Source organism: Erpetoichthys calabaricus, chromosome 4, assembly GCF_900747795.2.
Source record: "Erpetoichthys calabaricus chromosome 4, fErpCal1.3, whole genome shotgun sequence".
Lineage (NCBI taxonomy): Eukaryota > Metazoa > Chordata > Cladistia > Polypteriformes > Polypteridae > Erpetoichthys > Erpetoichthys calabaricus.
Window position 1 is genome coordinate 315677299 of NC_041397.2, and position 26884 is coordinate 315704182.

General features: G+C 46.0%; 3 protein-coding genes and 1 long non-coding RNA gene across 5 annotated transcripts in view; 1 reads left to right on the forward strand and 3 right to left on the reverse strand.

Annotated features, from left to right (window-relative positions):
• LOC114641106 (uncharacterized) overlaps window positions 1-545 on the reverse strand; it is a 2240-nt gene extending 1695 nt beyond the window's left edge. Inside the window, exon 1 of the long non-coding RNA XR_007934698.1 lies at window positions 317-545. This is a non-coding gene — a long non-coding RNA (uncharacterized LOC114641106). The remainder of the gene's footprint in view (window positions 1-316) is intronic.
• Window positions 1-26884, reverse strand: part of LOC114669708 (CD276 antigen homolog) — a 258191-nt gene that overhangs the window by 147591 nt on the left and 83716 nt on the right. The window lies entirely within an intron of this gene.
• LOC114641122 (uncharacterized) lies at window positions 2762-8535 on the reverse strand. 2 transcript variants are annotated; one of them, XM_051925982.1, is made up of 8 exons: window positions 7168-8535; window positions 6057-7060; window positions 4802-5963; window positions 4494-4703; window positions 4064-4390; window positions 3726-3971; window positions 3366-3605; window positions 2762-3282 (listed from the first exon to the last, which is right to left on the reverse strand). In XM_051925982.1, the coding sequence occupies exons 3-6, from the start codon at window positions 4911-4913 to the stop codon at window positions 3886-3888; spliced, it is 735 nt and encodes a 244-aa protein (XP_051781942.1). In that variant the 5' UTR covers window positions 4914-5963; window positions 6057-7060; window positions 7168-8535; the 3' UTR covers window positions 2762-3282; window positions 3366-3605; window positions 3726-3885. The 2 variants fall into 2 exon arrangements, with proteins under 2 accessions (XP_051781942.1, XP_051781943.1); XM_051925983.1 differs by lacking the exon at window positions 7168-8535 and having other exon boundaries at window positions 6057-7158.
• The window catches only part of LOC114641113 (CD276 antigen-like), a 49802-nt gene continuing 43146 nt past the window's right edge, over window positions 20229-26884 (forward strand). The window contains exon 1 of the mRNA XM_051926033.1: window positions 20229-20514. Within this exon, the coding sequence (XP_051781993.1) occupies window positions 20504-20514 (11 nt within the window). The 5' untranslated portion in view covers window positions 20229-20503. The remainder of the gene's footprint in view (window positions 20515-26884) is intronic.

Sequence of the window (26884 nt, forward strand, 5' to 3'; positions counted from 1 at the left end):
CCTTAGTTTTGTTTTAAGTTAAAATTAAGTCTAGATTCTTTCAAAATCCAACAACCAAGCACAGTAACTTAAGAAAATAAATGTTATTTTACAAAACGGAACAACATCCCCATTTTGTGACTGCTGGTACTGATGTGCCTCAGTCTCTGTGTTTGTGAGGATTCACACTCTGAGGCTTTCCTGTCTAAAATTAAAAAGCTGTGTTAGTTACTGGACAGAGTGAGCAGACATACAGTACAGTATTCAAGGCAGCAAAATATTACAGATCAAATAATAAATATGGGGAGGCTTTGCAGGAATTATGCAGTAGTCTTACCTGTAGAAATAGAAAATCTAACATGAACTGCACATTATCCCAAACTGGGAATCTTAAAAGCAGAAGAAAAGAACACCCAATTGTGTCTCAGTATTCGGGTACACTGGCATCTGTTGAGCCACATGGTAGGCTGGTTACCACTGGGCATCCTGTAGGGTCAAGAAAAAAAATATATAATAAAGGGGCATTGTTTTTCTAACTGCAACAATAAGAAATGTTATTTCTAAGGAGCAAGCCTTCTCCATTATATTCAGTTAAATGTGTGTGTGTGTATATACTCCTCCTAAACCAACAGCTTAAATGATAAGCTAATGACACGTGACAACAGCAGGTGCCCAGCCTGTCACTGTGCCACATCAGACACACACCACACTTCTCTGATGGCTTTGGACATACATTTTAAAATTGCCTGTTTTGTGCCATAGAAGTTTTTCCTACCAAACAAGGTTAAAGAAATCTATTTCAAAATTATGAATAAATAGTACCCAACTAACAAATTAATTCATAAGTATGACATTAATTTATCCCCGAAATGTAGTTTTTGTACAAAGATAAATCACCTCTCACATTTCTTACTTCTGCTCCTATTCTAAAATGTTTTATGAAGATTTATTTCTGTTACTGTCTTGAATGACAAACCAATATCTCACTCTTTAATTCTTGTTCTTCTTCTGTATACAATTTTGAATACTAAATGTTAGAAAATGCACAAACCAATATCTCATTCTTTAATCCTTGTTCTTCTTCTGTATACAATTTTGAATACTAAATGTTAGAAAATGCAGTAACTGTGGTTTCCTTGCTTCATAAATTCCCTACTCATAAGTGTAAAGTTCAGAATGTTAGACCCTCTATTACATCTTTCTGTATGGACATTAATATGCTAGAAATAGCTTTAAAAACGGAAAACACACTAAAATAATGAAACCATGTAAGATTCTGAGCTGCTTCATTAACAATTTGTAATGCTATTATCTACATCCGTCTTTCTTGTAATAAGTTAGTTGTTGCTATTCTCCTATGTAATTTAGCCTTCATCGATATACCCTTGTACAGTATTGATGTAATCTGATATCAACATAATAAAAAAATACCGATGGCTTTGGAGGGCACACTTTACACCCGTTGAGTGTCAGTCGTGCTCTCCTAATTCTATTCCTAATTCGACAATTCGATTACATTGTTTTGTTTGTTAGCATGCCGTTCACTCTTTAAGATTAAAAAAAATGTGGACAAATGTTAAAAGAAACACACCACCAAATGCTAATAGGGTGTTATGAAATAAATGACATACATACATTAATCCATTATCCCAAACACGGAAAATGCTGTGATTTTTACGATTAAACCACGAGATTACAAAGTATTGCAACTAAAAATGATTTACTTACAAAAAACTGTACATGTCCATTATAAAGTTCAAAGACACACGTCACATTTCATTTCGCTCCCTCTTCATTCGATTGGAGTTAAATTTTTCGGGCAACACATCTTCCAAGACGTTATAAAATTCAAAAGTTTCCATCTTTTCCAGTAACAAGTCCACTTACATACGGAGATAAACGACAACACAAGAATGACTCGCAAGTATAAGTCAAACCTGACGAATGACGTGTAAAACATTAAACGTGCGCAGAACAAATCGGGCAGCGTCGTGAAATTAATTTTAATTAAACAGAGAGCGCGTGCGCGAGACAAATGCGATGGGGACTCGTGTCGCAAAGGAAAAAAAACGCAGATCGATCAGGGTCGTAATAGTAAAGCTCTGCGCATGCGCGCGCAAATCTGGTAGGACCGGAAGAAGGAAGCCAGCGGAGCAGAGTCGGGCAATTGTAGAGCCGGGTCCGTAAAAGGTGAAAGGGGCGGACGCATAGCCGATTAGCCACGTGGTCGCGGGAAGGTAAACAGAGAGCCCTTAAAGTGTCGGCGGGACAGAAGCAGGAAGGCAGACACAACGATTCAATCAACATGGTTTATGAAAAAATAACATGAAATAACTATGTACATACAATTAATACAAAAGGCATTTTTTTGCAATTCAAAATAACTAAATATATCGTTGAAATAAGCCATTAACTGCAGATGAAGCCCAAAATTAAAAAAGAAAATTGAGAGGAGGAGGCCTGCCAACATACAAAGTGCCAGTCATTTGCAAAGATTGCAAAAAAAAAAAAAAAAAGAAAGTAAACAGCTTGAAAAAGGAATGAGGCCTCCCTTTCTGCCAACATACAAAGTGCCAGGCACTTATACAGATTAACAAAATCTTAAGTAGGCCTCTTGAACAAAAAAAAAAAACGCAATGTGTGGGCCCATCTACAGATTAAAGCACTTTGAGCTACATTATTTGCATGAAAATGTGCTATATAAACAAATGTTGTTGTTGTAAATAAATAAAATAAAATAATAAAAAAAAAATCCTTAATGACCATCCCCCCCAGCATGGTTTTGTTTCTCCCCCTCTTTTCCTCCAGCCACTCCTGAACACTTTTGCCGGCTGAGGCCAAGCAAAAGGTTTCCCTCCCAAAGCGGCTATGGCCGAACTCCTTTGTTTTAGGACAGCCACAGCGCTGGCAAACAAAGGCCTCCACTTTCTTCTTTTGTTTGAGGGGGATACCTTGTTGTTGCACCAGCTCCTCCGCCTCCTGCTTCTTTCTGTGCCGCCAGGCAGTGGTGCAGGGTACTGAACGTAGTGCCAGTGGCGGTGGAGGCAGAGGAATGGCAGTGTCAGCCGGTGGGGTGAGTGGCTGGGTGATGGGTGGTTCCACATCCACGGGGCCCCGAGCTCTTTGTGTCGCCTGACCAGACAGGTCAGGTGGGTCAGGGAACTCAAAATTTTCTGCAGTGGACTGCTTGGGGCCAGTGGGCATACGGCAGGGGTGGACTCTGAAGCAAGGACCGAGCTGCTTGGCAATGGCATGGTCATTTCCAGAGCCCACCGTATCAGCTCCCTGGTGCGAGCATAGTGCCTACAGGGACACAAAGCAAAGGAAGTCAGGGTGGGAGGGAGGACAGGGGCATGGTGGACCCCACTTGTCCAGTGTGTACTTACCATTGTGTTAGGGTACACTGATTGAGAGGGAATAGCTGGATGTGTGTCTGGGCCACAAGTACCAGGTTTGTAAGTACATTCTCCTGAATGCAGATGCAATCGTGCATTACTGCTTCCCAGCAGTTCACCCTCATGCCGCAGATGGTGGTTCCTTTGGGGTGAATCCTGGACAGCTCTATACAAACGGCCTGCACAAAGCTGCTGATGTTTGGCATCTGTGCGGCTTGGCCGACCATACACCTACAAAATTCGGGGGGTTGGTTTGCGAGAGAGGGAGGAGAGAGAGAGAGAGCCAGTCAGTCCTGCCATCGATATCTGATCCAAAGGAAAGAGGCCACGCCAAAGAGGTTGAACACCTACCGTTGCAAGCTCTCCACTCCCGGTGTGACACAGGTCTGTGAGTGCTGGCGTCGGAACATCCCCTTCACCAGTCTTTCCTGGTGGTGTGGCGGGAAGTGAACTGGGGCCTTGTCACCCTCTGGCAATCATTCCCAGAGGATCTCCGCCACTTGCTGCTGCGTCATGTAGGCATGGTGACACAGCTGCAAGAGACTGCAGGCCAGGTTGACCATGTGGTCGTATCCTGGGCCAGTGTCAGGTCCAAAGCTATTTTGTTGGGGGAAGAGAGTGAAAGTGAGAAAGGGGAGTACTCATCAGATATTCCACAGGTATATCACGACTTGTCGGGAGAGACTTACCGGCTCGTGGCACACCCTTTGAATGGCCTCGTCCCCAAGGGAAGTTCTCCTGGTCAGCTGGCCCAGACTGTGAGGCGCCAATGGCAGGGCGCGACTGGGATGTTTCAGACAACAACGGTTTACAAGTTTGTGGGGTGAAGTCCTCCTCCAGGCCAAAGAGGGTGAGGTCCAGATGTTCCTCTACCGGCCCCTCGTCCTCTTGGAAGCCCTTGTCGACACTATCATCGTCTGTATGGGTTCCATCTGGAGCATCAGGATCGCTGCCAATCACTTCCTCCAGAACTCGACCGGTCTGTGAAAACAGGTACTGGATGCCAATGAGCTCACCTGTGAAAAAGAGGGAACTGGTTTAAAATGAAAAGGTGGGAGAGACAGAGAGAGAGAGACAGACAGACAGACAGACAAGACAAGGGCTGGACGCCCGCCTCACCAGTGTACTTCGCAGGCCAGGTGTAATCCTCAACAAGCTTCATGTGATACACAAGTTCGCTCAGCTCATTGAGGGAGTGCTGGAGTTGGCCACTGTAGCAGACAATATCACGGTCTCTTGCCTCCACTGCTTGTGCTGCACGGTCCTCGTTCCACTGCGCCAGGCCTTCCAGGAGATAGGCCTGAAAGTGGGCTGCGCTGGCTGAAGTGCCTGAAAGACACGGTGAGAGAAAAAGAGAGAAAAATGCAATGCCACCCACTCCCTTACACAGCACAGGTCTCAAAGAACAGGTTTCTGGGCACCCTTACCAGGTATGAAGCAGTCCAGATGCAGGTGGAACGACTCCAACGAAGTTAAACCTCGCATACACCTGAACACCGGCAGCGTGATCCCCCCTTTGACCAGCCTCCTGGTCTGCATGTACAGGTGCACACCGGGTGGGTCCTGGATGCAGTGGAGGTGGCACCTCTAAGTCTTCTAAATGTCCTGAATCTTGTCACGGTCCAAAAGCGGGATGCCCATGGTGTCAGTGGCGTCCCCAAAGGTCTCTAGTATCGCGTCAATGAGCCAGTCGGTCTCCTCCTCCCCATGAGTGCAGCGGCGGCAGTGGCGGGCCAGCTCCTTTAATGGGATGTTTTTGAAGCCGGAGCCTCGGAAACCCTTCCCCGCCTCACCAGCCATGGCCTGTCGCACCCGTGCGACGTCTCCCTGGTTCCACTCAAAAATACAGAACGAGAGACACGCCATGAAGAGGCTGTATAGTGGGTGGCTCTCCGTGGTGACACCCGCTGCGAAGCGTCGCATTAGGTGCCACACGTCGAGCCGCACCACTAGCTGATCCCACTGGTGGAATAAGAGGGACACTTTGGATGGCCCCCTGTGTGAACAGCAGTCTCAGTCCACATACAGGACCGGCGGCAGGGACACACTGGCATCACGGTATCGCTGCATCAGCCCGGGGGCCATGGGCTGCAGGCCAGCACCCTCAGCTGCAGTGAGGATGCTGATCAAGATCTGGCCATCCTCATTCCCCAAGTTAGTCACCCAGGCTGCTGTACCTGCCGCAGTCCCAGCGAGTTTCTTGGTCATCTGAATGATGAAAGGGAGAGTGATGGTAAGCTGGAAGGAAAGAAGGAAAGAAGGAAGGAGACGATTGCGATATTGCTCATCTTCTTGGTTGAGTCCATCTTTAAGATTGAGCCAAAGATGGAGGTGATCCAGGCCTTGGTCTCTTCTAGCCTCGAAGCCACCTCCCTGGTGTAGATTGACAGCAACCATTTGCACTGGGCACCGGGGTCATCGTGGTTTTAGAGGCGGAGTTGCAGATGGCTCGGCACCTGATGTGATAAACTTGGCAAACGCGAACAGGACCTGGTGTGCTCCTCGAGCAGATATCTGTGCAGCCGGTTGGCCCCGTTGCCCAGCGTGCGCTCACGTATCTGCCCGATGAGCTTTTTGTCGCAGGATAACCTGTGTTAGACAGAACAGAGACGTTAGGACTGCCCGAGTGTGCCTGTCTACCTGTGGAGAATTGACCCAGCCATCGGAGACTCTTTGTCAGACCTGTAAGTCAGGATAGCTGGAAACTCATCCCAGTGGGTTTGGTGCAGCTGATCCAAGACATCCTGCGACCAGCCTGCCACCTTCTTCCTGCAGCGCCGGCACTCTAGGTACTCCATAGCCATAAAATACCATCCATCTGTGTCCAGGACCCTCTGGACAGTCCTGTAGAGTCCGGCTCCGGAAAACCTGTGGCTGCACGCTGTGCAGGAGAGCTTGTAGCCCCACATGCGGTAGGGCATCCACAGGAAGAATGGGCGCTGAAAAAAGGTGTCAGGTGATATCGGGGGATGGAGGTTCAGGTTGCGGGGACCGGGAGAATACCACCAAAGGCGAAGGTTGGAGGTCAGTGTAGTCTTTCCGTCCTTGCCCCTGGTGATAAGAACCCGGCTTACCCACACATGCTGTTCTTTAGGTAGTGAAGTCCTCCAGCCCTCGGGGAAAAGCAGCTGTGAGTGAGTGAGTGAGTGAGTGAGTGAGAGAGAGAGAGAGAGAGAGAGAGAGAGAGAGAGAGAGAGAGAGAGAGAGAGAGAGAGAGAGAGAGAGAGACAGAGAACAAGAAACAAAAAGAATCAGACAGGGCCTGTTCCTTTCCCGGCAATGCAATTCAAAGAAACACATCCTTTTAACTCACCTCTCTCCTGGCTACAGACAGCATTTGCGAAGGCTGCTTTCCTGGATCAGCCATCGGTTGGGAGCTCCACTGGTTGCAAACTGGGAGGTGGATGCTGGGGAAGGTTGTTTACAAATTCAAACAAATAACAGGTTAAACAGAAAAAGTGAACTTACCAGCCTCCAAATCCATGCTGGCCGACAGCAGCATGTCATCGGGAATCTCGACGATGGAGGCTGCTGCAGAGAGAGAGGTGGTGGGGGCAACAGTGGTGGTTTTGGGAAGGGAGGAGGTTGCTGCCACCTTCGCCTTGTCTCTCCGCCGCACATACAGCTGGAGCGCATGCATCTTGGTCCCGACTTTGGTGTTCTGGCGCCGGAGCCATTTGATGTAACTGCGTTGGGGTACGAAATCGGGAACGGTAACAGGTTAACAAATGGGAGCAGGGTCCCACTACCTTGCTATGCCCTTCCCCTCAGACCCCACCCAAAAGTCTTTCACCTCTTGGCCTCCTGATCTTCTGCATCGTGAAGGGCCTGAAACGTCAGGTGTCCATGTTCGCCGAAGCCAAGAGCCTCTTGCCCTTGTCCAGGGTCCTGGCTGACCCGTCTCTCTCCCATCGATGACGGATGGCCATCTTCACGTCGGGAAAGAGCCAGGCGTAGGACTCCAGGACATTCTTATTGCTCGCCAGCGGGCTATCCGACACCTGACCATCTTCGTGCTCCCTCTGGTGGGTTGCCAACACCATGACGGCATAGCCGAGGTCATGGGTCAGCAACCATTTAAAAGTTTGACCCCGGTACTGTCCAAATTGGAGCTCTCTGGCGCTGTGCAGTAGCTTGGAGTCCCCGGGGTCACCACCTACTGCCCGCACATGTCTCCTGGCCTGCTCCGTGACCATCTCGGCTGACTTGACCCTGAACAGCATGGTGCCGCTCAGGCCGTATGCCTTGGCGATCTGGACCGCCTCGGCAGAGGCCTTGAGGGTCAGTTCGCCGGAGGTCTTGCGGTGGAACTGTGGCACAGCGTTCAAGCTAGATAAATGAGATAAACCAAGAGAAAGTTACAGTTCTATTCCAAAGTTTTACAACACCTCTGTTTTTCTTCAAATTTAACCAGCTGAAATGCAATGAGTGACCTGAAACTGATCTGCAGGAAACTGGCAGACATTTACATTTAAAGTTTAGGTTACCAAAAACTGAAATTAAAATAAATTTCAGAATATTACAAATTGGCCTTCAGGGAACAACTAATAGGTTACAGCCTACATATAGTCTGCACCAAGCGACATTGCCTCCAATAGAGATTAAATAAAGAGTAACTGAGCATGCAAAAAAAAAAAAGGAACAAGGGAACAACAGGATGATAAACCGCCACCTTTGAACAAAGTCTATAAGCACCAAGCCCAATATTCCAAAATGTTTGTTCTTTTTCAAATTAACCTTTGTGATATTTAGCCTATGAATACTTACATGTGAACACCGCAGGTAATGTTGGGTCTATTAAAACAATGCAATCAACCAGTACGTCAATTAAAGAAAGAAACCTTTGTTTTGAGAGGAACATTGCTATTACAAACAAAGACTCACGTCGGAACACTAGTGGCAGCCATGGTAAGAGATAGTGATGGGCGGAGTGAGGCCTCATGAAGCATCAACACGTTTGAAGCAATTGTGTCGGAAATCGTATCGAAGCTTCGAAGCATTTGACACTCACCTCTCTAGGGACACCTCCTGGCCATTTGTATTAACAGCACATTTTAACAGTAAACTCTTAGAGCATTGTGGATGAATACCGAATCTCTATGAAGTTGTGATATACACCTTTGAAGTCAAAAATTATAATTGGCAATAATGTCAAGCATTGTAAATCGACATACGCTTAGCAAGTAATTATTCTGCAGTAATCGGATCAACGTTGACTAGTTATGTTAGGTGCTAGCACGGATTACCGTTGTTTAGAAGTAAATGTATGCGTAACGGTGGCTTGAACAATTACGCCAGTCGGACAGCGCCAGGTCTCGTGTTCAATAACAAACCTGGTCAGCATCTGTCTGGGGATTGCAGATTGCCGTTGCCTGATGCGTTTGATTGATAGTTCCGATTATGCGGCAATGCTCCTTGAAAACCTGGTTGGTGTTAGACTTCTAATCGGGAATTGAATCTGCATAATGTACATTCATATTCTAATTCCAATGTAAAACCAGCATATATCAGTATTTGAATTAAACTCTTCAACCAAACTAGACTACACCTCGTGGAAATGCGATTGGTCCATCACTAACTGTCACTAAATTTTGCAATAACTATACTGATACGAACTGGCGCTACACATCCACATCATCACGTGCATTGGAAATGAGACGCTGAGCTTTTGACGCACAAATGTTTCAAAACGACACCTTGAAGCTTGTTTAAAAGTGCACGTGAGATGATGAAGGGGAGGTAAAGCCAAATGTCACTGAGATATGTCGTGTGTTTACTTTTATCAGCACTACTTCACCCCATGTCAGCCTTGTTAATGACTCTTCATCGATTGATAGAGACGCCGACATGAAGATCTACTAATGCTCTGGAAACAAAGAGCAGGCAGCTATCCATATTTATAGTAATTTAAAAAAAAAATCTGTCTTTGCCAGAAACATTTATTCTTGTTTATGGTAAGAGCAGCCCATACTAATCATTTATCTCGAAGCATGCGCAAATAAGACTTGATACACGTATATCACCTAACGTTCAAAGTACAAGACCTGCAGTTTACCTATTGTAACATAATATAGCTAATACAACTAATGAAACCCTCTACGTTAGCTAGATCTACCATTTCATCATACACATGGAACAAGACACATATTTTCATTTGATACATCTTTATCACACTGCTGCCTCACAATAAGGAGACCCGGGTTAATTTCCCGGCTCCTCCCTGCGTGGTGTTTGCATGTTTTCCTCGTGTTTGTGTGGGTTTCCTTCGGGTGCTCCGGTTTCTTCCCACAGTCCAAAGACATGCAGGTTAGGTGCATTGGAGATCCTAACATGTCCCTAGTGTGTGCTTGGTGTATGTGTGTGTCCTGCGGTGGGCTGGCATGCTGCCGGGGATTTGTTCCTGCCTTGCGCTCTGTGCTGGCTGGGATTGGCTCCAGCAGACCCCCGTGACCCTGTGTTTAGATATACTGTAGCAGGTTGGACAATGACTGACTGACTGACAGACATATTGAACATTAATGCAGTAATTATAGCAGTAATAATGAACCTGAGGAAGAAAAGGAATATTTATGAGAAGGGACAGAAACAGTGATATCGTAGCAAACAGTATAAAAACAACATATAACACAGTAAATAGAACATATAGAATATCAAACAAGATATTACACTTCACCAGCAACCACCCGGTATCTCATAAACGGAGCTGTGTTAAAACTCTATTCAGAAGAGTCCACACCCACTGTAATACGAAGGAAACAAAAATGAATGAATAACTTCAAACGGATACTCAGAAACATTCATTAATCGGAGCTTACACAGAAGACGCCAAAAAACTCAGCAAACAATTGAACTGAATCAGAACCCCCACCCCACCTGGCACTCACTCCCTTATCACCACAATGTGTCTGAAGGTACAGCGGGCATCCTGGCCAAGTCAGGTGTCAGAATAGCACACAAACCCACGAACAATCTGCGCACGGTCCTCTTTAATGCTAAAAACAAGAAATCGATAGCAGAAACACGAAACGCAGTTTATAGTATTCCACGCAGTTCTTGCTCAGCAGTATACATAGGACAAACTTCAAAAAGAATCGCAACACGTATACAGGAACATCGCAACGCCGTCAGAAGAAAGGACTCACTTTCATTGATCTACACGCATACTAAATCAACAGGACATACATTTAACTGGGACAAGTCAAATTTAAGGCCAGTACTAAAAGTGGCAGAGAGCTGGCCGAATCTTGGTTATCAAATGAGAACGCCATCAACAGACACTTGGACGTAAATCCAGCATATGTAAACTTAAGAAGAACATGTTCATAATAAATAAACTGTACACCCAATACCCCCCTCCCCCCCATCACACTGATTTAGCCACCCCCCATCCACATAATGTTTTGCTATATATTGCCTTTGATTCTTGCAAGTCTAAGCATTATCCTCTGATGAAGACCCCTGGCAGGGGTTGAAAGCTCAGGAATAAAAACTACTTTATGATACATGATTCATTTTTTCTCCCTTTGTGGATCTCCAGCTGCAAATATATATATATATATATATATATATATATATATATATATATATATATATATATATATATACTGTATATATATATATATATATGTTGATTTCTGTATTCAGTGAATACACGCATAACACTTCACTATAGAAGTTAGGCAGTGCAACACAGAGACTGGAATATTTATGAGAACAGCCAGAGTATTATGGTGAAGGAAGTGTTTTGAACCATATTAGTACAGCTGTTCTTATGCATTCTAATAGTCAGCATTTTAATATGCAAAATTAGTCATTTTATATTTTGACACTAAGTAATGTACTGCACAATAATTTCAGTTGTGTTGATGATCCAGAAAGATTTGTTTCACCAATCACAACTCTGTTGAAATTTTGTAACCTGGTGGTGGAATATGCAGTGTAATGTAATTAATATAACTGCCTAACTCTCGGGTCGAAGCAGTAAGCTGACATGAGGAGTGGAAATGTCCCGCCCCCATGCATTGCGGTTCGAAGCAATGAGCAGACATGCGTAGTACTGAGATTGCATCCTGATGGGGTGTCGAAGCCTCAGACATGCGCACTAGGTTAACTGAGGCTTCAAAGCGTCGAGCAGATTCGAAGCCTTGGACATGCGCACTGGGTTAACTGAGGCTTCGAAGCGTCGAGCAGATTCGAAGCCTCAGACATGCGTAGTACTTAGATTGAGTCATGACGGGCTTCGAACGGTGCTTCGAAGCCTCAGACATGCGTAGTACTGAGCTCATGACGGAGCTCTGAAGCCTCAGACATGCGTAGTACTGAGATTGGATCATGATAGGGCTTCGAAGTCTCGAGCAGACATGGTTACTGGTTACTGAATCTTTGTGAAGCCTCAGCACACTCAAAGGCATTGACCTCTATATTTTGAGAGTCTATCTGACACTTAACTCTCTAGTTATATTTTGTAATTCGTATTGACATTACACACTTCACTTAATATAGTTAAACTACAATTCAGGTAGTTGCTGAGAAGTAATTATTGTTCTTGTGGGTTGCTGTGATTTCCTCTGATACATAGTGTCAAAGATCCATCCATCCATCCATTGTCTCCCGCTTATCCGAGGTCGGGTCGCGGGGGCAGCAGCTTGAGCAGAGATGCCCAGACTTCCCTCTCCCCGGCCACTTCTTCTAGATCTTCCGGGAGAATCCCAAGGCGTTCCCAGGCCAGTCGAGAGACATAGTCCCTCCAGCGTGTCCTGGGTCTTCCCCGGGGCCTCCTCCCGGTTAGACGTGCCCGGAACACCTCACCAGGGAGGCGTCCAGGAGGCATCCTGATCAGATGCCCGAGCCACCTCATCTGACTCCTCTCGATGCGGAGGAGCAGCGGCTCTACTCTGAGCCCCTCCCGGATGACTGAGCTTTTCACCCTATCTTTAAGGGAAAGCCCAGACACCCTGCGGAGGAAACTCATTTCATACTCTCGGAGTACCCCCCACAGGATTCCCCGAGGGACACGGTCGAATGCCTTTTCTAAGTCCACAAAACACATGTAGACTGGTTGGGCAAACTCCCATGCACCCTCCAGGACCCTGCTAAGGGTATAGAGCTGGTCCACTGTTCCGCGACCAGGACGAAAACCACACTGTTCCTCCTGAATCCGAGGCTCGACTATCCGACGGACCCTCCTCTCCAGGACCCCTGAATAGACTTTTCCAGGGAGGCTGAGGAGTGTGATCCCTCTGTAGTTGGAACACACCCTCCGATCCCCCTTCTTAAAGAGGGGGACCACCACCCCGGTCTGCCAATCCAGAGGCATTGTCCCAGATGTACATGTGATGTTGCAGAGGCGTGTCAGCCAAGACAGTCCTACAACATCCAGAGCCTTGAGGAACTCCGGGCATATCTCATCCACCCCCGGGGCCCTGCCACCAAGGAGTTTTTTGACCACCTCGGTGACCTCAGTCCCAGAGATGGGGGAGCCCACCTCTGAGTCCCCAGGCTCTGCTTCCTCATTGGAAGGCATGTTAATGGGATTGAGGAGGTCTTCGAAGTATTCCCCCCACCAACCCACAACGTCCCGAGTCGAGGTCAGCAGCACACCATCCCCACCATATACAGTGTTGACACTGCACTGCTTCCCCTTCCTGAGACGCCGGATGGTGGACCAGAATCTCCTCGAAGCCGTCCGAAAGTCGTTCTCCATGGCCTCCCCAAACTCCTCCCACGCCCGAGTTTTTGCCTCAGCAACCACCAAAGCCGCATTCCGCTTGGCCTGCCGGTACCTATCAGCTTCCTCCGGGGTCCCACAGGACAAAAGGGTCCTGTAGGACTCCTTCTTCAGCTTGACGGCATCCTTCACCGCCGGTGTCCACCAGCGGGTTCGGGGATTGCCGCCACGACAGGCACCGACCACCTTACGGCCACAGCTCCGGTCAGCTGCCTCAACAATAGAGGCACGGAACATGGCCCATTCGGACTCAATGTCCCCCACCTCCCTCGGGATGTGGTCGAAGTTCTGCCGGAGGTGGGAGTTGAAGCTACTTCTGACAAGGGGCTCTGCCAGACGTTCCCAGCAGACCCTCACAACACGTTTGGGCCTACCACGCCTGACCGGCATCCTCCCCCACCATCGAAGCCAACTCACCACCAGGTGGTGATCAGTTGACAGCTCCGCCCCTCTCTTCACCCGAGTGTCCAAGACATGTGGCCGCAAGTCCGATGACACGACCACAAAGTCGATCATCGAACTGAGGCCTAGGGTGTCCTGGTGCCAAGTGCACATATGAACACCCCTATGCTTGAACATGGTGTTCGTTATGGACAATCCGTGACGAGCACAGAAGTCCAATAACAAAACACCGCTCGGGTTCAGATCAGGGGGGCCATTCCTCCCAATCACTGACATAGTGTCAAAGATATATTGTCATATATCAACTTTATATATATAAAAAGATTAGGTAAATCGTGCAACCTTTTTATCCATCCATCCATCCATTGTCTCCCGCTTATCCGAGGTCGGGTCGCGGGGGCAGCAGCTTGAGCAGAGATGCCCAGACTTCCTTCTCCCTGGCCACTTCTTCTAGCTCTTCCGGGAGAATCCCAAGGCATTCCCAGGCCAGTCGAGAGACATAGTCCCTCCAGCGTGTCCTGGGTCTTCCCCGGGGCCTCCTCCCGGTTGGACGTGCCCGGAACACCTCACCAGGGAGGCATCCAGGAGGCATCCTGATCAGATGCCCGAGCCACCTCATCTGACTCCTCTCGATGCGGAGGAGCAGCGGCTCTACTCTGAGCTCCTCCCGGATGACTGAGCTTCTCACCCTATCTTTAAGGGAAAGCCCAGACACCCTGCGGAGGAAACTCATTTCAGCCGCTTGTATTCGCGATCTCGTTCTTTCGGTCACTACCCATAGTTCATGACCATAGGTGAGGGTAGGAACATAGATCGACTGGTAAATTGAGAGCTTTGCCTTACGGCTCAGCTCCTTTTTCACCACGACAGACCGATGCAATGCCCGCATTACTGCGGATGCTGCACCGATCTGCCTGTCGATCTCACGCTCCATTTTTCCCTCACTCGTGAACAAGACCCCGAGATACTTGAACTCCTCCACTTGGGGCAGGATCTCGCTACCAACCCTGAGAGGGCACTCCACCCTTTTCCGGCTGAGGACCATGGTCTCGGATTTGGAGGTGCTGATTCTCATCCCAGCCGCTTCACACTCGGCTGCGAACCGATCCAGAGAGAGCTGAAGATCACGGCCTGATGAAGCAAACAGGACAACATCATCTGCAAAAAGCAGTGACCCAATCCTGAGCCCACCAAACCGGACCCCCTCAACACCCTGGCTGCGCCTAGAAATTCTGTCCATAAAAGTTATGAACAGAATCGGTGACAAAGGGCAGCCCTGGCGGAGTCCAACTCTCACTGGAAACGGGTTCGACTTACTGCCGGCAATGCGGACCAAGCTCTGGCACCGATCGTACAGGGACTGAACAGCCCTTATCAGGGGGGCCGGTACCCCATACTCTCGGAGTACCCCCCACAGGATTCCCCGAGGGACACGGTCGAATGCCTTTTCCAAGTCCACAAAACACCTTTTTATGGAACGCTTAATTTTGTTCAAAACCGTACGTCATATAGTATACATCTATAAATATCATTTTTTTGTCTTCATTAGGAGAATACAACAATGATACTCTCGTGTCAATTAAACCAATTTAACGTGCATATGTCAAACAACATATTTCCACATCCGCCGCAGTAAGAACAGTGGTAGTAGTTCAGTTGTGCGAAGCTCGTTGATTATCCTGATTAGGTGGCTCAATGGTATCGCAACTGTCTCTCGGTAAAAACACCAGCGGTTCGCGTCGTCGATCCTCCACTTGTTAAAGGTTTTTTTCAATTCCTCCATTTAACAATATTTTCAGCTTGGACGGATAGCGAGCGAATCGAGCTGTCGAGGGAAGATTGGGCCTCCGTAGACGGGCAGGGGGCACACGTCCCTAATTATATTGTGTATGTAAAGAGTTTCACTGTAAAACGTAATAAGCTTCATATTTGTGTGTTTGGAGACCCTGGTGTCGTACTGAATTTGTATTGTAGAAAAACAAACTACTGTCCAGCATGCCTAAATGTGTCTTTTCGTTTCTGATCGCTATACGGCACTTCCAGTTTAAGACAATTCGCTATAAACAGTTTCAGCCAATCAGCGCCTTCTAAAAATGCAGAATGACAGTGTGACCCTTTATTGTAGCGGCGCAGCATCTTCGTACAGTCAGTCATTGTCCTGTTAGACTATTTACTGTTAAGTGCTGCTTGAGGTAGCGTTTATAGTACAACAGGTAGCCTACGTAGTTCTTAAATTGGTATTGAAATGCACACACAAGTCTCCTAAATTATTTATTGAAATGCCTACGTTTACAGTGTCCGTTTTAGGAAATCGTAGTTTTTACTTGTTCCCGTTATTAGGAATTACAATTTCTCAGTGTCACTTATTATTCGTTACTACTCGCGAGTCCCGCATCATTGAGATTCTGATTTATATTCGGTATAAACAATTTTTTAAAAGGAGCGTTCATTGAACTGACTATAGCAGACTTGTCATCTTCTTAAAATGACTTTATTGATTTGATGTTGACAATCATAAGGTCAAAAACCAAGGAGGCGATGAGTTTGCACGGACTGTGCTGTTTCTTTTTTTTTTCATGACATCGCATCAGTAGAGAGTGCGTCAAATTAACAATGCATTCTGTCCTAAATGACAGCGCACACGCTTTTTGATATTTCCTAAAGGCCAATGTGTCTCAGTTTGCTCATTAATATATTATGACAGTGTATTTTAGTGAGAATGATTATAAACATATTACCCATGTTCATTTCCCATGTAGATATGTAACGTTTGGTGAGAATGAATGAATGAATTCCTATCCTTACTGGACTGTTTTGACTTGACACAACATGTTGATTTTCCAACCCATTCTGGCGGTCATATATTGGACCTGATCTGCACTTCTGGACTATCTGTTGCCAACATTTACAGCACTGATTTGGGACTCTCTGACCATAAAGCAGTATTTTTCACTGTCTCATTACCTATCCCACCTCTTACCTGTAAACGACAAATTTCTTACAGAAACCTTAAAAATATCTGTCCCTCTATCCTTTCAGGATCCATTTCTGATCTTTTACTGTCTGCACCTATTCCACCAACACTAGATAGTTTTGTTGACCACTATAACTCAGCCCTTCACTCAGCATTAGATAAAACAGCTCCTTTAAAACATAAGGAGGTTTCCTTTAAGCGCTCAGCTCCTTGGTATAACTCAGAATTGCGATCTATGAAAGCAGCTGGCCGACGCCTTGAGAGAATGTCACGTAAGACTGGCCTCACCGTGCACATCCAGGCTTTCTCTGACCACCAAAGAGCTTACAGAGAAGCACTAACTTCTGCCAAGAACACCCATTATGGCAGAATAATAGAAAGTGGCCATGATAACCCAAGGGTTTTGTTCTCTGTAGTTAATAAACTACTTGAACCCGCATCTGGTCCAACTACCTCTTCTACTGAAGTCTGTGAGGAATTCCTCCACTTTTTCCGTAACAAAATTAAAGATCTAAATAATTCAACTAACATAAATATATCATCTGTTTATATCTCTCCCTGTTTTCCCACTCCATCCAGCTCCTTCTCTAAGTTCTCACCAATCACTTCTGCGTTTGTTAATAACCTGCTTTGTAAGATGAGGCCGACTACTTGTGTACTGGACCCCATCCCCACCACACTACTTAAATCCTGCCTTCATGCCATAATCCCGACTGTTACAACAATAATAAACTCATCCCTTGACACTGGCTCCGTGCCACTCACTTTTAAAATTGCTTCTGTAACCCCAATGTTAAAAAAGTCTGGCCTTGATGCTGACAATCTTAACAATTTCCAGCCTATCTCCCACTTATCTTTCCTGTCAAAAGTTCTTGAGCGTGTTGTAGCTTCCCAACTCACCAATTACCTAACCTCTAATAATTTGATGGAACCCTTTCAGTCTGATTTCAGGGTGCGGCACAGCTGTGAAACTGCTCTGCTACGGGTAACCAATGATTTGCTTATGGCAGCAGACTCTGGACAAACCAGCATATTAATTCTGTTAGACCTCAGTGCAGCATTTGACACAGTCAGACATGACATCCTACTGTTCAGAATGGAGAACATGCTGGGTATCTCTGGCACTGCCCTCCAGTGGTTCAAGTCCTATCTGAGTGATAGGCAAGAGTTTGTTAGTCTTGGCAACAGCAGATCCAACTCCGTGCCAGTCACACAAGGAGTCCCTCAGGGCTCTGTCCTTGGTCCTCTGCTTTTCTGTATTTATATGCTTCCCCTTGGCCATATTATCCGTAGTTATGGATTGGGTTATCATTTTTATGCAGATGATACCCAGCTCTACTTCAATGTTAAAAGTGGAACTTCATCAGAGCTTTCTCAGCTCACAACCTGCCTTAGTGAAATTAAAACCTGGATGGAGCAGAACTCTTTAAAATTAAATTGCAATAAAACTGAACTCCTGCAAATTGGGACTAAAATGCAACTTAATAAAATGAGCTCCTTCCCAGTCCATCTTGGCAGTGATCTCATCAGACCTGCCTCTACTGTAAAAAATCTTGGTGTCATTTTTGATTCCTCCCTCACTTATTCCACCCACATAAATCACATTAAGAAACTTTCTTACTTTCACCTCCGTAACATATCCCGTGTTCGCTCCTTCCTCTCCTTCTCTAATGCTGAGAAACTTGTCCATGCTTTTATCACATCCCGCATCGATTATTGTAATTCCCTACTGGCAGGTGCCCCTTCTAATCTTATATCACAGCTCCAGCTTATTCAAAACTCAGCTGCAAGAGTCCTTACTCGAGCCAGCAGCAACGAGCACATCACACCCATCCTGCTCCGTCTTCACTGGCTCCCTGTGTCCTACAGAATCGAATATAAAATCCTACTAATAACCTACAAAGCTTTAAATAACCTCGCACCAAACTACATCAGTGACCTCCTCCATCACTATGTGCCTGTCTGCCCACTAAGGTCCTCTGATTGTGGTAATCATGTTGTGCCCGTCACTAATCTACACTCCATGGGTGACAGCAGGGCCTTCAGCTGTATAGCGCCCAGACTCTGGAATGACCTACCAAAATTAATCAGGTCAGCTGACTCCATGAATTCCTTTAAAAAACAACTCAAAACTCATCTGTTCAGGAAGGCTTTTAGCTCTATTTGACTTTATTACCTTTCTCTCAGTTTACATCTCTGTCAAGATGCCAATGTAACCTGTATGTGTGTGCGAGACCATCAATTATGTTGTCTGTTTTTTTCAGAATTTACTGTCTTAATCTTCTTTATTTATTTATCTGGTTTGTACAATGCTATATACTGTATATTCTGCCGTTCTTTATTATATTCTGTAAGTGCCTTGAGCATGGGAAAGGCGCTATATAAATAAAATGTATTATTATTATTATTATTAAAAAGTAACAACATATATAATAGTTATGTTGCATTGTTTATGATTAACAAAATTCAAAGTTTATCTGAAATGTTCTACTTATACAGTCGATTTATTCCACTTCTGAAGGTGTACATTGTCGGTATTCTCCATTGCAATTGCCCCAGAGTGTAACGTGTGTCAGTGCAACTGAAGGGTGGCAGACGAGCTCACGTAATGGGTGACAAGGCACATCCTCACCCTGATGCCGAGGCTGTTGTCATGAATATTCCCATCTTGTGCTTTTTCTCGTTCCTGCCAGTTTACTATTATTATTGGACACGTATGTAGAGGGAATGTGTGTCTTATTTTATGTCTATGAAAGGAAGGACGGTAAAGCCTTGAATGACACTGAGTGTTGATACTTTGGGTGACACGACAGGTGAGGAGCAGGGAACGTTAAATGTGACAGTGACTGCGGGGGATTGTGGGACTGGAAGATGGTTTAAGAATACAGAAACGACAAAAGCTTAGTCTTTCAATAATTCTATTCACATCAATGATTTACTCCGTTGTGCTGCAGTTCGGAAGAATACCCACATTCCCCCAGTGCAGCCTTTGATAAGATGCATTAAGAAGGAAAGAATGTGCTTTTTTGAAAGTTTGCCTCCAGATGTGCTTATCCAGCTGCTCCTTCTTGTCAGTACTTGAGTGATCTTTATGTTCACCTCTGGATGAATTCGCAGTTTCTTTACAACTTTTTTGTCTCATTAACGCAGAACTCCCGAAGCTTTCCTAAAATTGCAGAAGGCAGTTGTGATTAGTTATGCAGCACACGCTTTTACTCACATTGCTTTTTGGAAATCAGTAATACAAATCAGCTACAGATGTGGGAATCACTGAATAGTAAAAACGTTTAATGAGAGTGTCTTGCGCATATACTGGTGTAATGACCACGTCGGCTTTAGTGAAGCGTTTCTTAGCCTCTCTGATATGATCGACATGGCGTAGAGTAGATTCTGGATTGTTATAATACGTGCTACCTTACGCAAAATATGCTCATTAATTTGTTACAGATTCTAGGTGGACACGATTCCACACCAAGGAAAAAGGTGCCCCATGTAAATCGTTCATAATGTCTCCAAAATATATTTGTTAACTTTCAGACAAGTACTACTTAACTGTTTTATACAAAATCCTTATTTCAACATATGCGAGCCTAAATTAGGATTTGATCTCGGGTTAGCGAACCTTATCGCTGTAGCAAGAACAACTGCTTTTACGCTTTGAGCCAAAGCGCTTTAACTGACTAGTGAATGACCAAATCGACTGCTGACTGCGCAGATATCAATGACGTCATTACGCAAGCGTGACTCAAAATCACGTGACGGGCGCATTTGAAGCAAGCCTCGAAGCGGCGCTTCGATCTCCAGTGCTTCGAAAGCTCGACACAATGTCGAAACCTGAGTATCGAGCGGCCCATCGCTAGTCTGGGTATCTCTGCTCAAGCTGCTGCACTCCCCCGCCCGACCGGATCAGCGGAAGAGGATGGATCAGAATAAGAACACCTGGACTAATTAGAACACATGCGTTTCCTCGGCCAGCTAATCGCTGCACAGGGCGGCCACCCAAAAAACTAGGGCGTACTATTCAATATGGGAGTAAGGTAAGTGCTTGATTTTCGATAAAACTGCATTTTCCTTTTTAACGGAGCTGTTCGTAAAAGTCGTGTGATTTACAGTGGCTACCTTCATACTGTATTTAAAACACGGTTCTGTGCCGGTAATGTTGAGCATCAACACTCCGTTAAGTATTGCCCAACTTTCCGTTATATTTCGGTTTATGCTTCTTGTATTTATTATGGTTGTGTAGTCGGTCGGCTGGGGGAAGAAAGAGAACGTTGCAGTTAGAAGCTGTGTCTTTAAAAGCTACACAAGGCATTTTTGTTTTCGGCCTTCACAGTTTAGAACAGTGCTCCTCAACCTTTTCTCACCTACGACACACCAACTTTCTTCCTAGAATTCCGCGGCACATCAAAAGCCAAAATATATGGCAGTAACGTAGCGGGGGGGGGGGTTGTCCGCACCGAGCGCCAGCTATTTAGAGGCGTCCAAACTACGGTAGTTTCCTTTTTTTTTTTGTTCCTTGAGGAGGCACAAAAAAAAATTCTTTCAGCTTTGGGGCGTCAAATTTTTCACCGCTCCGGACAACATGAACTCCAATTTATTTTTCAGCTTTAGGCCGTCACATTTTTCACCGCCCTGGGCAACATGATCTCCAGCTACGCCACTGATATATAGATATTAATTTAATACACAAATTTTACAATAATTTTTCATTTTTTATTATAAGTATACATTTATTATAAGTATACATACATAAAAACAACACTATATTTACTTTTATGCAATCTTAATAATTATTATAACATAATGACTGATTAATGTGATACCTGCGCTTGTTTCAATGAACACAAAAGTTTTATATTCGGCTCAATATTTGACAGCGCAACCCGAAGTTCTTGGTCAAGATCTTTTAAGCATGACCGCTTATCGTTTTTAATTAACACAAGAGTTGAAAAACTTTGCTCACATGAATAAGTCGTCGAAAATGGAAGTAGTGTTAGGATGGCCTTGGCAGAAATGCGAGGATATTCTTTCTTAACGGAAATCCAGAAAACATCTAATGGAACTTCGGTGAAATGCAGTTTTAACGTCCCGTCATTACTTAATTCTATAAATTCCTCTCGAATTTGCAGTGACAGTGCTTCAGTAGAATTTATTGCATTGGTTGCAAAAGGATTTCGAATCCAATCGTATTGTTCCGTATTAATAGAATAAAAATAGTGATCAAATTTCTGCTGAAGCATACTTAAATGTTGTTGGGCCAAATCCACAATTAATTGCTTGTGTTCAGTCGTACTATGGTTGGTCCTTTGGTACATTTCTAAACATCCTTTTTGCAACACTTCCTGCCAAAGTTCGAGTTTTTTTTTTGAACCCCTGTAATTTATCGGAGCACGTCAATATATTCTCATTCCGTCCTTGCATTTTTTTATTAAGTTCATTCAGATGCTCGAATATATCAGCCATGTATGCAAGTTTGGCTATCCAGTAATCATCATCGAGGCGCTGGTATAGTTCGGGCATATTTTGATCTAAAAGAAACTCGCGCACCTCGTAGCGAAGCTCAAACAATCTAGCCAAAACTTTGCCTCGGGATAGCCAACGAACTTCAGTATAAAACAATAAGGATTCATATTCGGCTCCCATTTCTGCACAGAGTATTCCAAAGATTCGCGAATTTAGGGCTCTCGATTTAATTATGTTTATGATTTTAATGCATTCATTCATCGTGTTCAAAACTTCCTCTGGCAAATTCTTGACCATCAATGCTTCTCGACGTATGCAGCAGTGTGTAATTTGTATTATAGGATTTTTTTGTTTTACACAAGAGACAAAACCTTTTTTACTACCCGTCATTGCCGCAGCACCATCCATGCAAATAGCAATGCAATTGCTCCATTGAATATTATATATTTTGAAGAAATCATCGGTTACTCGGAAAATTTCTTCACCAGTAGTTTGCTCTGGAACCCCCTTACAAAATCAATAATGTTCTTTAATAAAGTCCTCGTCAACGAAACGTACAATAGCTATCATTTGTGCTTTATTTTTAATATCGGTTGATTCGTCGATTTGAAGCGCAAATTTTTCAGCCAATATCAGTTTTCTAATCAGTGTTCCTAAAATATCGCTTGACATGTCGTGAATACGTCTTTTAACAGTATCGGCAGACAACAAAACTTTATTCACTTCCTTAACTTCATTGGGCCCAAGCATAAGTCGAACAATTTCCATGCATGCTGGTTTAATAAGTGTTTCGCCGATAGTATGTTGTCTTTTCTGACGTGCAATTAATTTTGCAACATGGTAGCTAGCTTCTAAGGCCTTTTCAGAAACCGTAACGGCCGATTTCATAAATTGCTTCTGTTTTTGATTTTGTTCTAAGCGCCTCTGAAAATATTGTTTGTCTTTTTTGGCGTAACTGGGATGGTTTGAATTTAGATGCCGATTTAGTTTACTGGGTGCCATTGCCTCGTTTGATAGCTGATCACCGCAAATGATGCATTGTGGCTTTGGAGCCATTTCGTCACCACACCACAAGAATCCGTATCGAATGTCGTCTTCGTTGTACTTCCTTTTCACAATCTTCTTTGTTTTTTTTGCAACACTTGTGCTGGGTTCTTCATCATCTGTACGTGAAGACGAATCTTTTCCACGTAAAAATGTATCCATATTTAAAGGGGTATAAAACTAAATATGAATCACATGAAGAACGTTAACCATACACAATTCAGCAACACAACTAATAGTAAAGAACGATAACTACTGTCGCAAGACGAGTGAATGCCACGTAGCACGACTAATACGTCGGCTTGAATTGAATCTACGTGAGGGCACGGAGCACTCTGCCTATCAAAGCCTACTACGCAGTTGTCTGGCGACTGTGTAGGGCATACGTCGTAGGCGCCAGGCGATGGGATTTATTATTTCAGAGAAATGACACATAAAATTATGAAACCTTTAAAAGGTTATTTACGAAAATATTTCATTGCACGTATTCTCGTTATTGTGTTTCTAAGGAGGACCGTTGAAATTATATTTAGTTAGAAAATTGTCTTATTTGACCGCGGCACACCTGTATCGGCTCAAGGCACACTAGTGTGCCGTGGCACACCGGTTGCGGAGCACTGGTTTAGAAAACAAATGATTCTGGTAGATGTGGATGTACAGTAAGTATTTATAAAACAGTAAAGAGTGTCATAAGAATTCTGGATGTAATTAAACGTAATTGTAAAATCGAGCCTTTTGTTAGAAAATGATACTCACGCCCATTTTAACCTACTTCCGCCAATCATGTATTAAATTTGCGTACGTCAGGCACAGATCAACTAATTGAAAATTTAAACGTCGCAATCACCTTTTTAGTTAACAAATTGTTAATCGGTGTTATTTGTCATTCATGTCCCACTTTAGCCAATTGCCTTATGGATACGTAAAAAGAAAGGTGGGAGTAGTGATGGGCGGAGTGAAGCCTCACGAAGCATCAAAACGTTTGAAGCAATTGTGTTGGAAATCGTATCGAAGCTTCCAAGCTGGCCATTTTCATTAACGTTACACAAACTTATGATCCACTTCAATGACGTCTGTTACAACTCTTATTGCTTTTGTTTTTTCGCAGTTACAGACTGACAACGAAGAGAAGGGTTCTTCAGCAGCTTCTAGTGTCTGATGTCTAAAAAATATAACTTTAACTATCCCCTCCTCGAACCGCCACCTTATCATGGTGGAGGGGTTTGCGTGTCCCAATGATCCTAGGAGCTCTGTTGTCCAGGGCTTTATGCCCCTGGTAGGGCCACCCAAGGCAAACTGGTCCTAGGTGAGGGATGAGACAAAGTGCTGTTCAATAAACCTTCCATGATAAATAAAAAATTTGGACGCCGTTTTCCCTTGCCCGGACTCTGGTCACCAGGGCCCCCCCTCTGGAGGTGGGGCTCGATGGCGAGCGCCTGGTGACCGGGCTTACACCCATGGGGCTCGGCCGGGCACAGCCCGAAGAGGCAACGTGGGCCCCCCCTTCCCATGGGCTCACCACCTATGGGAGGGGCCAAGGAGGTTGGGTGCAGTGTGAGTTGGGTGGTGGCCGAAGGCGGGGACCTTGGCGGTCCGATCCTCGGCTACAGAAACTGGCTCTTGGGACGTGGAATGTCACCTCTCTGAAGGGGAAGGAGCCTGAGCTAGTGCGTGAGGTTGAGAGGCTCCGGCTAGATATAGTCAGGCTCACCTCGACAAACCGCTTGGACTCTGGAACCGATCTCCTTGAGAGGGGCTGGACTCTCTATCCACTCTGGAGTTTCCCCCGGTGAGAGGCCCAGAGCGGGTGTGGGTATACTTATTGCCCCCCGACTTGGAGCCTGTACATTGGGGTTTACCCGGGTGGTCGAGAGGGTAGCCTCCCTTCGCCTTCGGGTGGGGGGACGGGTCCTAACTGTTGTTTGTGCATATGCACTGAACAGCAGTTCGGAGTACCCACCCTTTTTGGAGTCCCTGGAGGGTGTGCTGGAGGGCATACCATCTGGGGACTCCCTCGTACTGCTGGGAGACTTCAATACTCACGTGGGCAATGACAGTGAGACCTGGAAGGGCTTGATTGGGAGGAATGGCCCCCCCGATCTGAACCTGAGTGGTGTTTTGTTATTGGACTTCTGTGCTCGTCACGGATTGTCCATAACGAACACCATGTTCAAGCATAGGGGTGTTCATATGTGCATTTGGCACCAGGACACCCTAGGGCTCAGTTCGATGATCGACTTTGTGGTGGTGTCGTCGGACTTGCGGCCACATGTCTTGGACACTCGGGTGAAGAGAGGGGCGGAGCTGTCAACTGATCACCACCTGGTGGTGAGTTGGCTTCGATGGTGGGGGAAGATGCCGGTCAGGCCTGGTAAGCCCAAACGTGTTGTGAGGGTCTGCTGGGAACGTCTGGCAGAGCCCCCTGTCAGAAGTAGCTTCAACTCCCACCTCTGGCAGAACTTCGACCATGTCCCGAGGGAGGTGGGGGACATTGAGTCTGAATGGGCCACGTTCCGTGCCTCTATTGTTGAGGCGACTGACCGGAGCTGTGGCCGTAAGGTGGTCGGTGCCTGTCGTGTCGGCAATCCCCAAACCCGTTGGTGGACACCAGCGGTGAGGGATGCCGTCAAGCTGAAGAAGGAGTCCTACCGGTCCTTTTTGTCCTTTGGGACTCTGGAGGCAGCTAATAGGTACCAGCAGGCCAAGCGGAATGCGGCTTTGGTGGTTGCTGAGGCAAAAACTCGGGCATAGGAGGAGTTTGGGGAGGACATGGAGAACGACTTTCGGATGGCTTCGAGGAGATTCTGGTCCACCGTCCGGCGTCTCAGCAGGGGGAAGCAGTGCAGTGTCAACACTGTATATGGTAGGGATGGTGCGCTGCTGACCTCGACTCGGGATGTTGTGGGTCGGTGGGGGGAGTACTTCGAAGACCTCCTCAATCCCACTAACATGCCTTCCAATGAGGAAGCAGAGCTTGGGGACTCGGAGGTGGGCTCCCCCATCTCTGGGACTGAGGTCACCGAGGTGGTCAAAAAACTCCTTGGTGGCAGGGCCCCGGGGGTGGATGAGATACGCCTGGAGTTCCTCAATGCTCTGGATGTTGTAGGGCTGTCTTGATTGACACGTCTCTGCAACATCGCATGGACATCAGGGACAGTGCCTCTGGATTGGCAGACCAAGGTGGTGGTCCCCATCTTTAAGAAGGGGGACCAGAGGGTGTGTTCCAACTACAGAGGGATCACACTCCTCAGCCTCCCTGAAAAAGTCTATTCGGGGGTTCTGGAGAGGAGGGTCCGTTGGATAGTCGAACCTCGGGTTCAGGAGGAACAGTGTGGTTTTCGTCCTGATCGCGGAACAGTGGACCAGCTCTATACCCTTAGCAGAGTCCTGGAGGGTGCATGGGAGTTCGCCCAACCAGTCTACATGTGTTTTGTGGACTTGGAAAAGGCGTTCGACCGTGTCCCTCGGGGAATCCTGTGGGGGGTGCTCCGGGAGTATGGGGTACCGGACCTCCTGATAAGGGCTGTTCGGTCCCCGTACAACCGGTGTCAGAGCTTGGTCCGCATTGCCGGCAGTAAGTCGAACCCGTTTCCAGTGAGAGTTGGACTCCACCAGGGCTGCCCTTTGTCACCTATTTTGTTCATAACTTCTATGGACAGAATTTGTAGGCGCAGCCAGGGTGTTGAGGGGGTCCGGTTTGGTGGACTCAGGATTGGGTCACTGCTTTTTGCCCTGTTTGGTTCATCAGGCCGTGATCTTCAGCTCTCTCTGGATCGGTTCGCAGCTGAGTGTGAAGCGGCTGGGATGGGAATCAGCGCCTCCAAATCCGAGACCATAGTCCTCAGCTGGAAAAGGGTGGAGTGCCCTCTCAGGGTTGGAAGCGAGATCCCGCCTCAAGTG

Coding starts and splice junctions, on each gene's coding strand:
- LOC114641122 (XM_051925982.1), bottom strand. CDS start 4,913: ATGCAGACCAGGAGGCTGGTCAAAGGGGGGATCACGCTGCCGGTGTTC. Junction 4,704..4,801: donor TCTGGACTGCTTCATACCTG/GTAAGGGTGCCC, acceptor CGTGTCTTTCAG/GCACTTCAGCCAGCGCAGCC. Junction 3,972..4,063: donor AAAGGGTGTGCCACGAGCCG/GTAAGTCTCTCC, acceptor CCAACAAAATAG/CTTTGGACCTGACACTGGCC.